This window comes from Capsicum annuum, chromosome 5 (genome assembly GCF_002878395.1).
Source record: "Capsicum annuum cultivar UCD-10X-F1 chromosome 5, UCD10Xv1.1, whole genome shotgun sequence".
Taxonomy (NCBI): domain Eukaryota; kingdom Viridiplantae; phylum Streptophyta; class Magnoliopsida; order Solanales; family Solanaceae; genus Capsicum; species Capsicum annuum.
Window position 1 is genome coordinate 41,712,603 of NC_061115.1, and position 14,160 is coordinate 41,726,762.

General features: G+C 34.1%; 1 protein-coding gene across 1 annotated transcript; it reads left to right on the plus strand.

Moving 5' to 3' along the window:
- The first annotated feature begins 575 nt into the window (after nucleotides 1-575).
- Nucleotides 576-1,829, plus strand: LOC107872461 (kirola-like). The gene is made up of 2 exons (XM_016719153.2): nucleotides 576-762; nucleotides 1,537-1,829. The coding sequence occupies exons 1-2, from the start codon at nucleotides 576-578 to the stop codon at nucleotides 1,791-1,793; spliced, it is 444 nt and encodes a 147-aa protein (XP_016574639.1). The 3' UTR covers nucleotides 1,794-1,829.
- The last annotated feature ends 12,331 nt before the right edge of the window (nucleotides 1,830-14,160 follow it).

Genomic DNA, 14,160 nt, shown 5'->3' on the forward strand with positions numbered 1-14,160 from the left:
TTGAATAATCATGTAGAAATCAAAATAAACTTTGTCATAATGTAATATTTATTTCACTATATTTCATTAATGATTTCACTTTTCTGTGAATTATTCATTAATACGTATTATGTCTAATATTGGCTTGCAATTTTTATTATTTAAAGATTTACTATAAAAAATAAATTTATATTAAATGATCATATAATAAAAGAATATAAATTATGTTGGGTGGATATGTAAAAAAGAGGAATAAGAAGAAGAGAAAGGATTTGTTTTATAGAATTAAAAAAACATAAATGAAATAAAAGATAATAATATGATATTAAAGCGAGAGAAGAATATTTTTTTAGTGTAAAATTTAGTTTAGTGCATTAGAGTTGGCTTACACTAAAATAATGTTGACACCATTTTTGTGCAAAACTTGATCGACGTTGTTTGTTGCAATTGGTTTACCCAAGTATAGTGCATATAGACACCATAACAAATCCTGTACGCCTACTTGTATTACAAAAATCTTTATAAAAGCTACAAGTTCTAAACATTTTTCTCTACCACCTTTATTTTGCTCAACTTATCGCTATTTCAAGAAAAAAATGGGTATGAAAGGCAAGTTGATTGCTTCAACAGAAGTGAAGTGTGGAGGACACTCAATTTATGATATTTTTCATAGCAATACTCATCATGTGCCCAATATAAGTCCTACTAATGTTAATCATTTTGAGATTCATGAAGATGAAATCCTCAAAGTTGGTTCAGTTGTTAGTTGGAAATATAATGAGGGTAACTGTCGGTAACACAAATTTTCCTACTTTTTTATTATTTTTTTCTCTCAGTAAATGATTTACTTACATCAATTTTCTATGTTTAGGCGTATTTGGTATTACGAAATTTATTTTCAAGAAAATAATTAAACTTCATGAAAAGTTACTTAATGATGTTTTATCACCATAAATATGTTTCACGTAAGCCTTTTGTTTCAAGAAAGGAAAGTAACTTCTTAGCTTTCACTTGTGGGCGGAAGTAGTTTCTTAATTAAAACTATCTTAACTTTTAAACTTATTTTACTTGTTTTAACAAACCCTTAAATATTATTCCATAGTTCTTATTATTCAAAAGTTTCATCAAATTAAAACTTTCTATGATTTCTTTGTGTTAATAATAATCTTTAATAATGTATGCTTTCGGTAAAATATCTTTCGGTAATATACTTCCTATTTTTTTAACCAAAAAATGGGAAATAATTTTTTTGAATATTTTGTGGAAAAAAAATTTCTCCATGAAAAAAATACTTTCATCTTACTAAACACAATATAATTAAAATTATAGTATTCCATACTAATTCCTATATTCTCCCCAATGTCAGCTTTTTAAAGATAACTCCATTCAGGAAAGGTCGATCGGAGCATTAGATAATTATTTTGAGAAAATGAAAATGAAAAAGATAATGTGGAAAAGATAAGTAAGATAAAGAAATTATTTTGTAAATTGTTTAAATCTTTTTAGGGGAATTAGAAAAGTTGAACTAGGAATAACATCACTTGTAATATCTGATAGATGGAAAAGAAAAGAGTATGAAAGAAGTAATTGAAGTTCTTGATCCTCAGAAGAAATTAGTCCGTTGGAATCTGAATGAAGGTGATCTATTAGAGTTATATAATTCCTTTACTATTATCACATCTTGTGAACACAAATGGACTACCTGGACATTTGAGTATGAAAAGAAAACGGAAGACACTCCTGAGCCGCTCATTTTCTTGGGTGTTATCCTTGATGTAACTAAGGACATGGAGGGTCACCTCCTCAAGAAATAGAAAATCTACGTATATGTGTGTATGTCTATACTCATACGCATATCTGTGTGTTTGTGATTAATATTTGCCAATAATGGCTAGTTCTAGCTAGCGTGTGAAATAAACTATGTTGTATTTGAAGAAAAAATTATAGATGTCAATGATATTATTCACATCCTAATAGCACAAGAGGGTGTGATTTTCGCCTAAGTGATGGTTGAAAGTTATTTTACTTGTTTCTTTCTACTGTGAAGTGAAATATTGTGTTTTACAAAATGAAAAAACACTTGAACCATACCAGTTAAAAAACTATAATCTATATACCTCTCAATAGAATTCAGATTACAAGAATTGTAATCTAAGAACTAACACTAATTTCTTAAACAACACCCAACACAAATTGTTGCTAGGTTACCCTTAACTTCAAACTGAGTTCCTATTTTGTTTATCCTTAAATAATTGAATTTGTGAAAGCTGAAATAATACAATTCGATCAATCACCTAGTACTAAAATTCCAGACCTCATGGCTGTAAAGCACCTAAGCATGAAATAAAGGTTCTTTGTATCTGGCAACATGTTTGGACAATACGCAATTCCAAACTTTCTTTCAACTACGCTCTTGGTTTATTTGCTCGAGTTTTCCCTCGAATTCTCAGTAAGTGTTTAATTTTCCTCTATATATGACAAGCACTTATATACTTGTACGTAATTAGTGGTAGTTCAATTGATCAAAAACTCCTTGTACAATCGAACTTAATTCATAGTAGTGTTTGAGATGGAGATCGATGGCTTTTTCAATTTTAAATTATGTTTCTCTTTGCACTCCTCTAATTACTCCTCTAATTACATTGCCTTTTCTTCAAGCTCTCATGGTCTTCTTGCTTAATTGAAATTCTATTTCTTTCAGTAATTCTACTTTAATTAATCTTATTTTAACTGGACTCATGAATGAAATATGTTGATGATTCACTTGGTTTATCCACATGCTCAAAGCTATCCTTAAGTCTAGCTCTTTTAGCAAGCCAACTACATTTTTGTATATCATCAAAGTTCATTAGGTACAACAGCTATCCCTTTTTGGCTAATGAAAAACCCATATGCCCTTTTCATTTTGGAAAAACATGTTCCATTTAATTTGTGTCGACAACCTGAAGTGACACATGAATGAAACACTTAGATGAATCGGGTTAGTTAACCTAGTTAAAAATAAATACAAGATATACAACTTTTTCCTTTTGTCATCATCAAAAATCTATTTTACTGCATGCATACAAAGATCAGTTAAATTTTCTCGATAAGGCCACCGGGCTATCACAAATAAAATCAGAATCGAGTCACATACTTAAAGATATCGATATTAAAGAGCACAAGTGAACAACATAAAGGAATCAAAGATAAAAAGATTCCATTAATACCTAATAGTATGAATGCCAAAACATGCCAAATGTATAGTACTACAGCTAGACTAGAAATGATTTAATTTAATGAGAGAATCAAAACAGGGAGACTAGGAAATTAGACACCCTAAGACAAGAATAGGATTAGGTAGGAGGGTTGGCTAAGGATAGAGGTTTATGCTACAATAAATGAAGGAATCCTCCTAAGCATTTAGGTTTGCCAATCCTTTCTCGTTCAAGCTTAGCCTTCAGACCATAATATTGTCCTCAAAGGAGGCTTACTTCTCAATCACGTAGGATGCATTAACTTGAGTAATGGTATTTTAATGAGCAATCTTTGGGGATTCGTTTTCAGAATCGTTATCATCTAAAGAAATATCTATTTACTATATATGGGAGTTTGAACCCCTAATTAAATCAGATTTACAACATAGTAAACTTTACCTATGACATCCTTAGTTGGCAGAAACTCCCAGACCTTAATCATCCATAGGAATTCCCAGAATAGTTCCAGCTAGAACTCATAAAGAACGACATGACCCTTTTGACCATAGTTGATATTCACATGGTGGATCATAAGGTTGAAAAAATATGACCACTATATAAGAAATTTTATTATGGTCAAGACAAAATATATTGCCTCAGTCCTTTTGTCCCTTTTGGTCACCATCAACATATGCACAATCAAAGTACAACTTATGCAGAGGTGTTATCTCCTTTTTTTCTCAACCCCCTTATGAGATGCAATGTACGGCTTGCCTGGGAACTTTGATACCCAAAGCAGAGGACATGCCATCCAGCGGTAGCCATTCAACCTTCATATACAAGTCCTAGCTAATACATGAAATTCTAGGATATCAAAAACAACCAGAGTATTCAGCATAATTGGCACATTCCAAACAATAGCAGTGACGAGTATGCCATTAATCTTGGCACTAATGTAAAATATCAGCCACCTACTACTTGCACAACTTCCTTCTTTCATTACCTTTAAGGATCATGTTCGACCAACCTTGAATTTTTAGATTGTCAAAAATGCAGTCATCTTAAGGCCCCCATAACCAGTAGCCACCCTCCTTAACAGGATAGCATAAGTCTTTAACTGAATCATTCCTAGTATTATAGTTGTCAATGTCACGCTCAATGTCACCCCCATAGTCCGACGTAGAAGATTTTTAGACATTTCTCATATTCTCTGTCACTGGGTTCATCTTCTAGTTTAGAAACAGGTTTCTTCGGATGAATCAGGTTGAGTAACATTTTACTGGCTAGGAGTGAGTTTGGGTTTGATTTGAGATGCAACTACTTATTTTTCCGTATTTTTTCTCCAAATATGCAGTTGACTCCTCTTCATTATGTATCTCCACAACATCCTCAGATACTTGTAGTGTGGATGTCTCTAAGCATTCATTGGTGTGCATAGACTCCTGCACTTTTTCCTCTTATTCACCCTTCTACTCCTAGTATGAGGAATTCATGGAAAATTTGAGGGGGCTGGCTGCTCAGAGAGTGGTTCTCTGCATGGATATAAATAATTTTACAACTAGCCTTCCTCAGTCTAGAGAGAATCGTATTTGGTATTAGTTGGACCAGTAGGATGTTTTCATCTTGTACCCCGCCGGAACAAGCAAGACACTACTTGGTTCAAGAAAACATCAACATAAATGATACGAGTACGATCACGTAGATGGACTTATGAGGGCGTACGTTATACCCGAGGCTTGGTGTGTGCAATGAAGTGCAAAGGAGCACCTAAATGGATACCAAAACAGTCCACTACAAACACTAAAAGGGCCAAATCAGTCCACTACATACACTAGAGGGGTGCCCCTTCACTAAGGGGTCTTTTGGTCATTTTACCTATTATTTGTAATACACTATAAATAGAATAATGTAGGGTTTCATTAGTGAGATTTTTGAGAATATATTTTGTAGCCTCTTTGAGAGTCTTTAGCCAGGTGGAATCCTTGGACAAGGTGGAATCCTTGTGTTGATCATTTGCTTAGAAACGAAGATTGCTTGGGAATTTCGATTCCCTTGAGGTCACGTAAGAGATAGGTTTAGGTTGTGTGTGATATGAAAGGTCCAAAAGTGGAATAAGCTTTTGGGTTGTTAATATTATACCATTCCTTTGTCTATCTATCTATCTTTACTTTCTTGTAATCGTTTGTCTATATCTAGTGTAATTTGTTTGTGTTCTTGTCTTGTAACCGTGTGTTGTTGTTATTGTATATTGTTCATCAAGTGTTGTTGCTGTTTTAGTGTGTTTTACTCTTAATATCACTTCCCTTCTTGTTCTTCTTGCGAATCCGAGAGAGGTCATCAAAAGGGTCTATAGTTCTTGAACTAGTGGACTGATTTTGGTGTCTGTGTTGTTGTGTTCTTGGGGATTCTTGTATCATTTGGTATCAGAGCATAGCTAGATGTTGTTTCTACAAGATCAATCTTGGGCTTGCTTACTAGAAAATTCAAAAAAAAAAAAAGTTGAAATCTGAAAATTTCAAAAAGAAGCAAATCTGTCCATTTTAGTATCTTGGCCTAAATTGTGTTCTTATTGTGTCTTGACCGAGATTTTTCTTGTTTTGAGTCTAGATCTAGGAGTCATTTTATTTGTTTTTTCGTTTCTAGTGTTAACTTCTTCATCTCTAACACTAAAGAAGTCTAGATCTAGATTTGAGCTTTAATTGTTGATGTTGTTGTTGTGAACCTAAACTTTGGCCGTGTGATTGTTGTTGGTATTGTTGTTGCGGATTCAAAGCTTGGACGTGTGGTGTGTTGTTGGTTCAAGGTTCGAATGTGTATGGTGGTTATTGTGTGGTATTTTTAAGCTTGGAAAGGTGTTGTTGATGTTTGGGGTCCAACTTGAACCTTAGAACTTCGAGATTCAAAAAAATGTGTTCTTAGTGTTCTTCACATCTCCATCTACTGTTGAAGAAAAAGTGGATGTTTGATCTTTGAAGTTGAAGAAAGAGAGTGTATTTTGTTAGTCTTGAAAGACATATTTCCAAAATTTAATACCTCTCAAGACTTTTACAACCAATTCCAACCACTCAAGGACTTTAACAACCACTTTTCCAACAACCTTCCATGATTTAAAGACCATGTCTTGAGGAGAAAAGTCAAGTCTTGCTTTTTCAATTTGAAAGAGGATTTCAAGACTTGTTTTCTCTCCTTAACCAATTCCCACCAATTCCAAATTACAATTGGACCAAGGCTTGAATTAGAAAATAAAATTTGATAACAACCACAACCAATACGTGGCTGCCACATCACGTTTTTACTGTTCACCGATAATTTTTAAGCTCAAATTTCATATTTCTTAGTTTCATTTTATTGTTTCCTAGTTCCGTTTGTTGGTTCAAACACTAATTAACAAACTAGTAATCTTCTACTAGATTGTAAGTTAGTTGTAGAGTTCGTTTGTTCGTTTCTGCGTTTGTTGTGTGCTTTTATCTTTTGTGAATTTGTTGTATCTTGTTGGTTCAAGTCCGTAAATAAATTTTCTTTGTGCCAACTCAAATGAAAATCTATTCCTGGCAAGAGTAGACTCGACCCTCAATCACTCGTGAAGTACAAATCGACTTTCAACACTTATGAAACCAAGTGTGAGGTAAAAATCAAGAGTGAGAGTGTGGTGAGGCATTTTTGAGCTAACAAGTTTGTTGTTTTGTTGTTCGTTGTTGTCTTTTCTTTTAGTTACCATGGCTGCCACCAATCTCGATGCCACGTTTGACTGCATCACTGACAATATTGAAGATATGAAAGGACATGTTGAAAGGCTACGCTAATTGGTATCCACACTTATCCTAATAAATCCAAAACCTAAGGTCCAAACACCTTGCGGTGAGAGCTTCCCGAAGAAAGTTGCTGCCCAAACTTGTGAAGGACTTTCATACCGAGGTAAAGATGAGCATATTCATGAACGTCAAGGAAAAATAGCTAACTCTTATACTTTGGTACATGTGAATGATGAATATGTGACTAATAAGCCGTTGAGTGTGAGTAGTAGCTTACCTACATATGAGTATATTGATTTCTTACCACTTGTGGATGATGTACATGTTGTACGAGTGGATACACTAGTTGATCTTATAGATGACTGAATCGACTCTTCTAGTAAGATAGATTTATGTCCACCTAGTGTTGAAGCTATTGTGTTGAATGAAAGTACAACGTTATGTGAAAATTGTGTTGATCAACTTGTGTGTAAAACTTGCCCACTACTTGAGAATATGTATGATGTGATTAATGGATCTAAAGCGAGTGAAGAATTTAAAGATGTTGGTCAAAGATAAAGGAGTGAACCTGTGAGCCTATGTTGTTGTGAAGATTCTAATGTTTACTTGGCTCATAGGGTTAATCATATGCCTGACATATCTTTGAAAAATGATTTTTCTTGTACTCCTTTGCATGACACCTCACCTGAAAAATATGGTGACTTGAATTGTGATCCCTTTGATGTTATGGTGGTTTGTGTCTACTCGAGGACCATAGGGAAAATGTGTCATTGTCTCTTTGGGGTTTTGCTCATATCCGAGCATCCATGTTTGACACACTTGTATTTAAGTTATGTGAACCACAACTTGAGGATGCCAAGTTATATTCTTGTTTGTGGAAGGGTCCAAGGATGTTAAAGACTTCTTGTCACCTTCATGGGGTTAGACATGTTGAAGTATCTTGTGGGACTCTTGGGAGCGTGCTTCACATCATTTGTAGAGGGAAATCGAGTTCTTGGGCAAACTACTTGCCTTGGATTAGATTGTTGCATGGTAGTTTCCCTATTCTCCCTATTGGTATGACTCCCTTGATGGAATGCCTTCCCTCCGTAAGTGGTTGGAAGGAGAGAGGTCCTACGTGCTTGCAATGTCCCTTTCTCTCGTTGTGTGTTCCTACTTATGAATACATCTTAGATGAGAATTGTGTCTTTGGTGCCTTTCTTCACTACCTCTATGCATATGATGATATTTATGATGTTGTTGGATATACATCGTATGAGAGATATAGTCACGATTTTTGTCCCTTAATTCTTGATGTTCATTCGAGCCCTTTCGTTTGTGATGTTGTACAAAAGCTTTTCATAATTAACACAAAGGATCCTTGGTTGTACTTCAAGTGTGTACCACCGTGGCATGATAGTTCTAATTGTTTATTTTTCTAACCCTAACCCTCATGCCATAAGGATGTGTACTTGTTTGTTTTCTCTTTAATTTTGCAAAGGTACGGATTCGTGGTCGAATCCTTTTCAAGAAGGGGAGGATGATACAAGTACGATCATGTAGATGGACTTATGAGGGCGTAAGTTATACCCGAGGTTTGGTGTGTGCAATGAAGTGCAAAGGAACACCTAAATGGACACCAAAACAATCCACTACATACACTAAAAGAGCCAAAGCAGTCCACTACATACACTAGAGGGGTGCCCCTTCACTAAGGGGCCTTTTGGTCATTTTACCTATTATTTGTAATACACTATAAATAGAATAATGTAGGATTTCATTAGTGAGATTTTTGAGAATATATTTTGTAGCCTCTTTGAGAGTCTTTAGCAAGGTGGAATCCTTGTATTGATCATTTGCTTAAAAACAGAGATTGCTTGGGAATTTCGGTTCCTTTGAGGTCACGTAAGAGATAGGTTTAGGTTGTGTGTGATATTAAAGGTCCAAAAATAGAATAAGCTTTTAGGTTGTTAATATTATACCATCCCTTTGTCTATCTATCTATCTTTACTTTCTTGTAATCATTTGTCTATATCTAGTGTAATTCATTTGTGTTCTTGGCTTGTAACCGTGTGTTGGTGTTATTGTATTTTGTTCATCAAGTATTGTTTCTGTTTTAGTGTGTTTTACTCTTGATATCACTTCCCTTCTTGTTCTTCTTGCGAATCTGAGAGAGGTCATCAAAAGGGTCCATAGTTCTTGAACTAGTGGACTGATTTTGGTGTTTGTGTTGTTGTGTTCTTGGGGAGTTTGGTATCAATCAGGAACTGTACTTTGCACCCTAATCACTGCAAGTTTGGTAGCATCAATATTTTCAATAGGTACAAGTACCTGTCCATACACTTTTAGTGTAATGACTTAAAAATTTAATAAAATTTACGAAATTTGTGATTTGGTGTAATTTGACTATTTAAATCCTCCCCGTAGTTGCATTATGGTATTCCTGGGGTGTTAGAGTGATTGTCATTATTTTTGATGCATTTTAGTACCATTTATGCCATATTGTGATTTTTGATGGCTTCGAGAACCTTATTTTAGAATTATGGGGATATCTTTTGATCCGTATGATGGATAGACAAACGGACTACGCCAGTAGCTTTGAAATATCGATTTTATGCTAGGTAGACATTTGGTTTGGCTCCTGGTGTACCCGAGCTCATTTTCATCTATTGATCGGAAGTTGGAAAATTGAAAATATGGGTGTGGGACCCACATTTGATCGAAGTGACCTCGGATGGAAAATTCAATTTTGTCAGTAGATCCAGAATGTCTATTTTAGGGTATTAGAATATTTGGTAAGATTTTATGGCTTTTAAATCTCATTTTGATCCTCAGTTTGGAAAATTATGATTTCGGATTTCAGGGGTCAACTTTGTGAAAATGATATTTTTTTGAAAATTTGATATCGCCATCGCATCCGTAACATCAAATTTAGTATGGTTACATAGTTCGTTTGCATGTATCGGACTCCAAACGGATTTCGGGTACCCCGTCGAGGTCCGATCGACCAAACAGAACTGATGTTGCAGAAAAATCTGCAATAAATAGCAGACTTTCACCTCTTTTGACCCATTTTGCTCATTTTCATCTTTCCTCGTGGGAATTAAACCCTAAAATAGTATGAGATCTTAAAAGTAAGGTTTGTAAGAGCTTGGGAAGCTAGATTAACACACATTTCTTGATTTTATTATGAATTTAAGGTAAGAATTCACCATTTTCTTAGTAATTTCTTGATTAATTTCTCAAAACCCCCAAAATCTAAAAATCTTAAGGCTTAATTTTAAATCCCAATTTCACTTCTTTTCACTTGAATAATATATTTATCTTATAATTACTAGTTTTTCATCAATTTAACCCTTAAAACAATTCTAATTCTTGATTTTAACCCGGATTTCAAAGATTTTTACCCGGTAAAGCTTAAAAATGGTTTTTCTTCAATTTGAGCCTCATTTTTTACTCAATTTGACTTGAATTTTCATTTGTAGATTTCTAAAAATATGGGCAACATGTTTTTGAAGTAAAGTTCTGATTTTTCCCTTCTTTTTTGAAAACCCGTATTGGGGGTCCGTTTTGACCCCAAATCAAAAGTAGTCAATATGTGTATCGTTGATTTTATTTTGACGCGTAGATTTCATATTTGATGTTTTTAGTGGAGTTAGAGATTATTCGTGAAAAGTAAGATCATGGATTTGAAGTGTAGCAGATCGGTTTCGACTTTTGAAATAAGTTATGGCTTAACTCTTTCAAAATGAGATGAGTAATAAATGATGGTACAAAATGCATGTTAAGGGTGGGAACTACTCATGAAAAATGACTATTTATGTGTTGTGCCTGTGTGGAGGCCTATATGTGATGTAATCGTCGAAATTGAGATATTATGTGATATGTGTGACCATGTGGGATCCTATGTGATATTGATTGCCTTTAATACATGTGAATAACTGTATTTTATTGTTAAAATGCTTAATGTGGTACCATTGGTGTATTGTGATTATATTCCTACTTTATTGGCATATGAAACATGTGGAAATTTATGGATGAACGGAAATAATGAGTGGATATTGGCTCACATGGTTGTGAAAATGTGTCATTGTGGTTGGTTGAATATATATATCATGTGGTTGGTTGTGTAAATACTCATTGCGATTGGTTGTGAGCATTACATCATCATATCATACTTATCATGAAACATTGGTACCACCTTAATAACGCCCAAGTAACATTGGCAACACCTTTTTAAAAACCTTCCCCAAGGGATGTACCGGGGAAGAGATATTGTAACACCTTATAAGGTTCTTTTCAATAAATGTGTCGGAAAGGAGATATGAGATATGTGGATTGTATACGGGTTGAAGAACCCCCCCTTGGTCCTACGTTGGAAAGCTTTAACTCCGTAAGTGTATATGGGGATTGTGCAATGATCCCGGAGGTTGTGCGACGACCTCGTGCATCATCATCATCATCATCACCATATACGTTGCAGTTACTTTATTGTGTTTATTTTGTGTTGTAATGGCGTATTAACTTGTCATCTATGTAATTGTCTTATCTTCTTTTACTTATATTTGATAATCTTGTATATGCATGTTCCCTCTTATTCTACTTATATGTGATATAATACATACTCTTGTTCTATCTTAGTGTATATGTGATATATTAGAACTGTTAGGGCAAGCGGTATGGGCTACCATTGTGGGACATTTTTTGATTGCAGGTGATGTGCCCTTAGTGTATATTTTGTATGCTTTATTTACTACTTTGCTTGGTTGGCCTATGATACTTTCTGAGTACAAGTGGACCGTACTCATGCCTACTGCGCCCTTTCGGTGCAGGTCCTCGCCCGAGTGCGCCTCAGCTTTCTTGACTCGAGCGATTGTTGGAGTTTTCAAGGTAGTTGTTGGACATTAATGCATCCGAAGTTCACCTCTATCTTTCTATCGTAGTTATGTCTTTATTCGTATTCAGAGATAGATATTATTCCTTTGTGATTATTTGACTCTTGTATTGTATTAGTAGTTCTTACACTATTGACACCTGGTTTTGGGCATGATTGATATTTTGGATAAGTTCTTTCTGTATCATTATGATTACTTATAGGTTCGACTTTATTCTAGAAGCCTTACCTTGGGATATTTCTGTCTTTTTCTCTTTTTGTATCAGTTTGGGTGATAGACTTACTTATCAAGGTGTGCCGCAACAAAGGTCATCATGACCCTCGTTTTTGGATCGTGACATTTAGTCCCAACCATATCTTCTCCTTCTACTATCTCTCGAGCCCAAAAGTTGAACTTGGTTCAATAATGGAGTCCTGATCTTCTCCTTCGTGAGATGACCCAGCCATCTCATCCTCTTGGTTTGGTCAAACCCAACAATTTCTATCCCTTTTTTATTTCATTTGAATTTTCTTGAAAGCCTAAGAATCAGTGGTTGTTCTTATTTTCAGAAAATAAATTTTATTTATTTGCACCGGTGATTGTTCTTATTTCTTTTTGAACTAATCCATATTTAGTTTGCAAGTTTATTTTTATCTTTGATTTATCGATAACTTTCTAAAGAAGATCGAAATTATGAAGAAATTCACAAAATTTAGTTCCATTCTTTTTACTTCTATAAGGTATTAGACAAATCTTTATTGGGTCATAAAGAAGATAAAGTTACAATTATTTTAGCTTTCGAGTATTTAAGCTTACACAAAATATATCATATCCTCAGTTAATTCACATTGAAAGCCTCCAATTTTAATTAAGTCGCTCCAAAATTAAATACATTGACTTGTTCTGTGTATATTTTAACATAATGATGTTACACTTTTCTAGTAAAAATTGACTCTTTATTTATTTATTTAATGTCAAGAAATAACAATAGTAGAAAAAGAAAGAAAGATTATATGACTAAATATCAAACAACCATATCAAACTAGATAACAACTATGGCTGTTAACCGGGCCGGTACGGCTCAAACCGACACCGGCCTACGAAAATTAACTGGTTTTGGGTTGGGTTTGGTATCGGGTCAGTGTTAATGGGCCGATCCAATTTGGGCCCAAACAGTAAATTTTGCTCAAATGCACTGGAACTGGTCCACTTAAGAATTAGGGGGAAGGAAAAAAATGACACCTAAAATTAAAATAATACCATAAAAATAACATCCACAATTAACATATATACATTACATATTATAGTACTATAGAAACTTATACACATTAAATATATACTATTTTAGTCTATAGAAAATATATAGATATATATGTAGAATATATACTACTTAAAATACCACTTGAAATAATATACATATAACATATATAGTTATATCCACTATATATATATATATATATATATATATATTTATGTAGAATATATTTGTATATATGTTTCTTACTTAGTGCAAAGTTTGATAGTAATATATTAAAAGTATTTAATTCGAGCTAGAAATTCAATTTAATGAAAAAAATTACAACGTAAGGAGTGAATTAATGTTGTATTTTATTGATTGAAAAATGATCCAAAACTTATAATTTACATGAATGAAAAATATACAAATTTTGCATCATTTTTTCCAACTCATTCATGTTAATATTAACGGAAAGTGCCATAGGATAGTCAAAACCAATGGGGGCAAAATCATGCATTAGACTTGATTGTACTGAGTTCTCCTTTGAAGTCAGAATTTCTTCAATATTCTGTTCGTCTTTCGACTCCACCTCCATTCGTTGGTTTATTCGTTCCGCTCTAATCCAATCTCTAAGGTAAACTAGAACATTCATAACATTGCTTTCCAATGAGTGTCAGTTATCTCCAAGCTGTTGTCGTCCCTGACTAAAAGCGCTCTCCGATGCAACGGTTGACATTAGAACATTCAATATATCTCTAGCTAATCTTGAAAGCACAGGATATTGTCATTCATTATTCTTCCACCAATCCAATGAGTTGATCCTTGCTCTACGGTCCTCTATCGGGTGTTGAAAATAATACTTAAGCTCTTTCCGATAATTTATGCTATATGTTGAAGGAGAAGCCCTATCCCAAATAATTAAATCATAAAATTAATCAGGAAAACCACTATCTGCCGGCGTTTTAGTTGATGATGACTCCTCAGGAGCTTGAGGAGCGACAGTTGGAGTGATATTTGTCGGTACAACTACATCAAGTAAATCGGCATAATGGTTATATAATGCTTTTATGTAAATGTTCGCATCACTCATAGCCGTAAACGAATTTGGCCGTTCTTTAGGCTCTATCTCTAAGGAATTATAAACAATAGAACTAAAGTCACAC

Bases quoted from the DNA above. Each gene is read 5' to 3' on its own strand.
- LOC107872461 (XM_016719153.2), top strand. From the start codon at position 576: ATGGGTATGAAAGGCAAGTTGATTGCTTCAACAGAAGTGAAGTGTGGA. The intron at 763-1,536 runs GTAACTGTCGGT...AATATCTGATAG, and splicing joins TAGTTGGAAATATAATGAGG to ATGGAAAAGAAAAGAGTATG.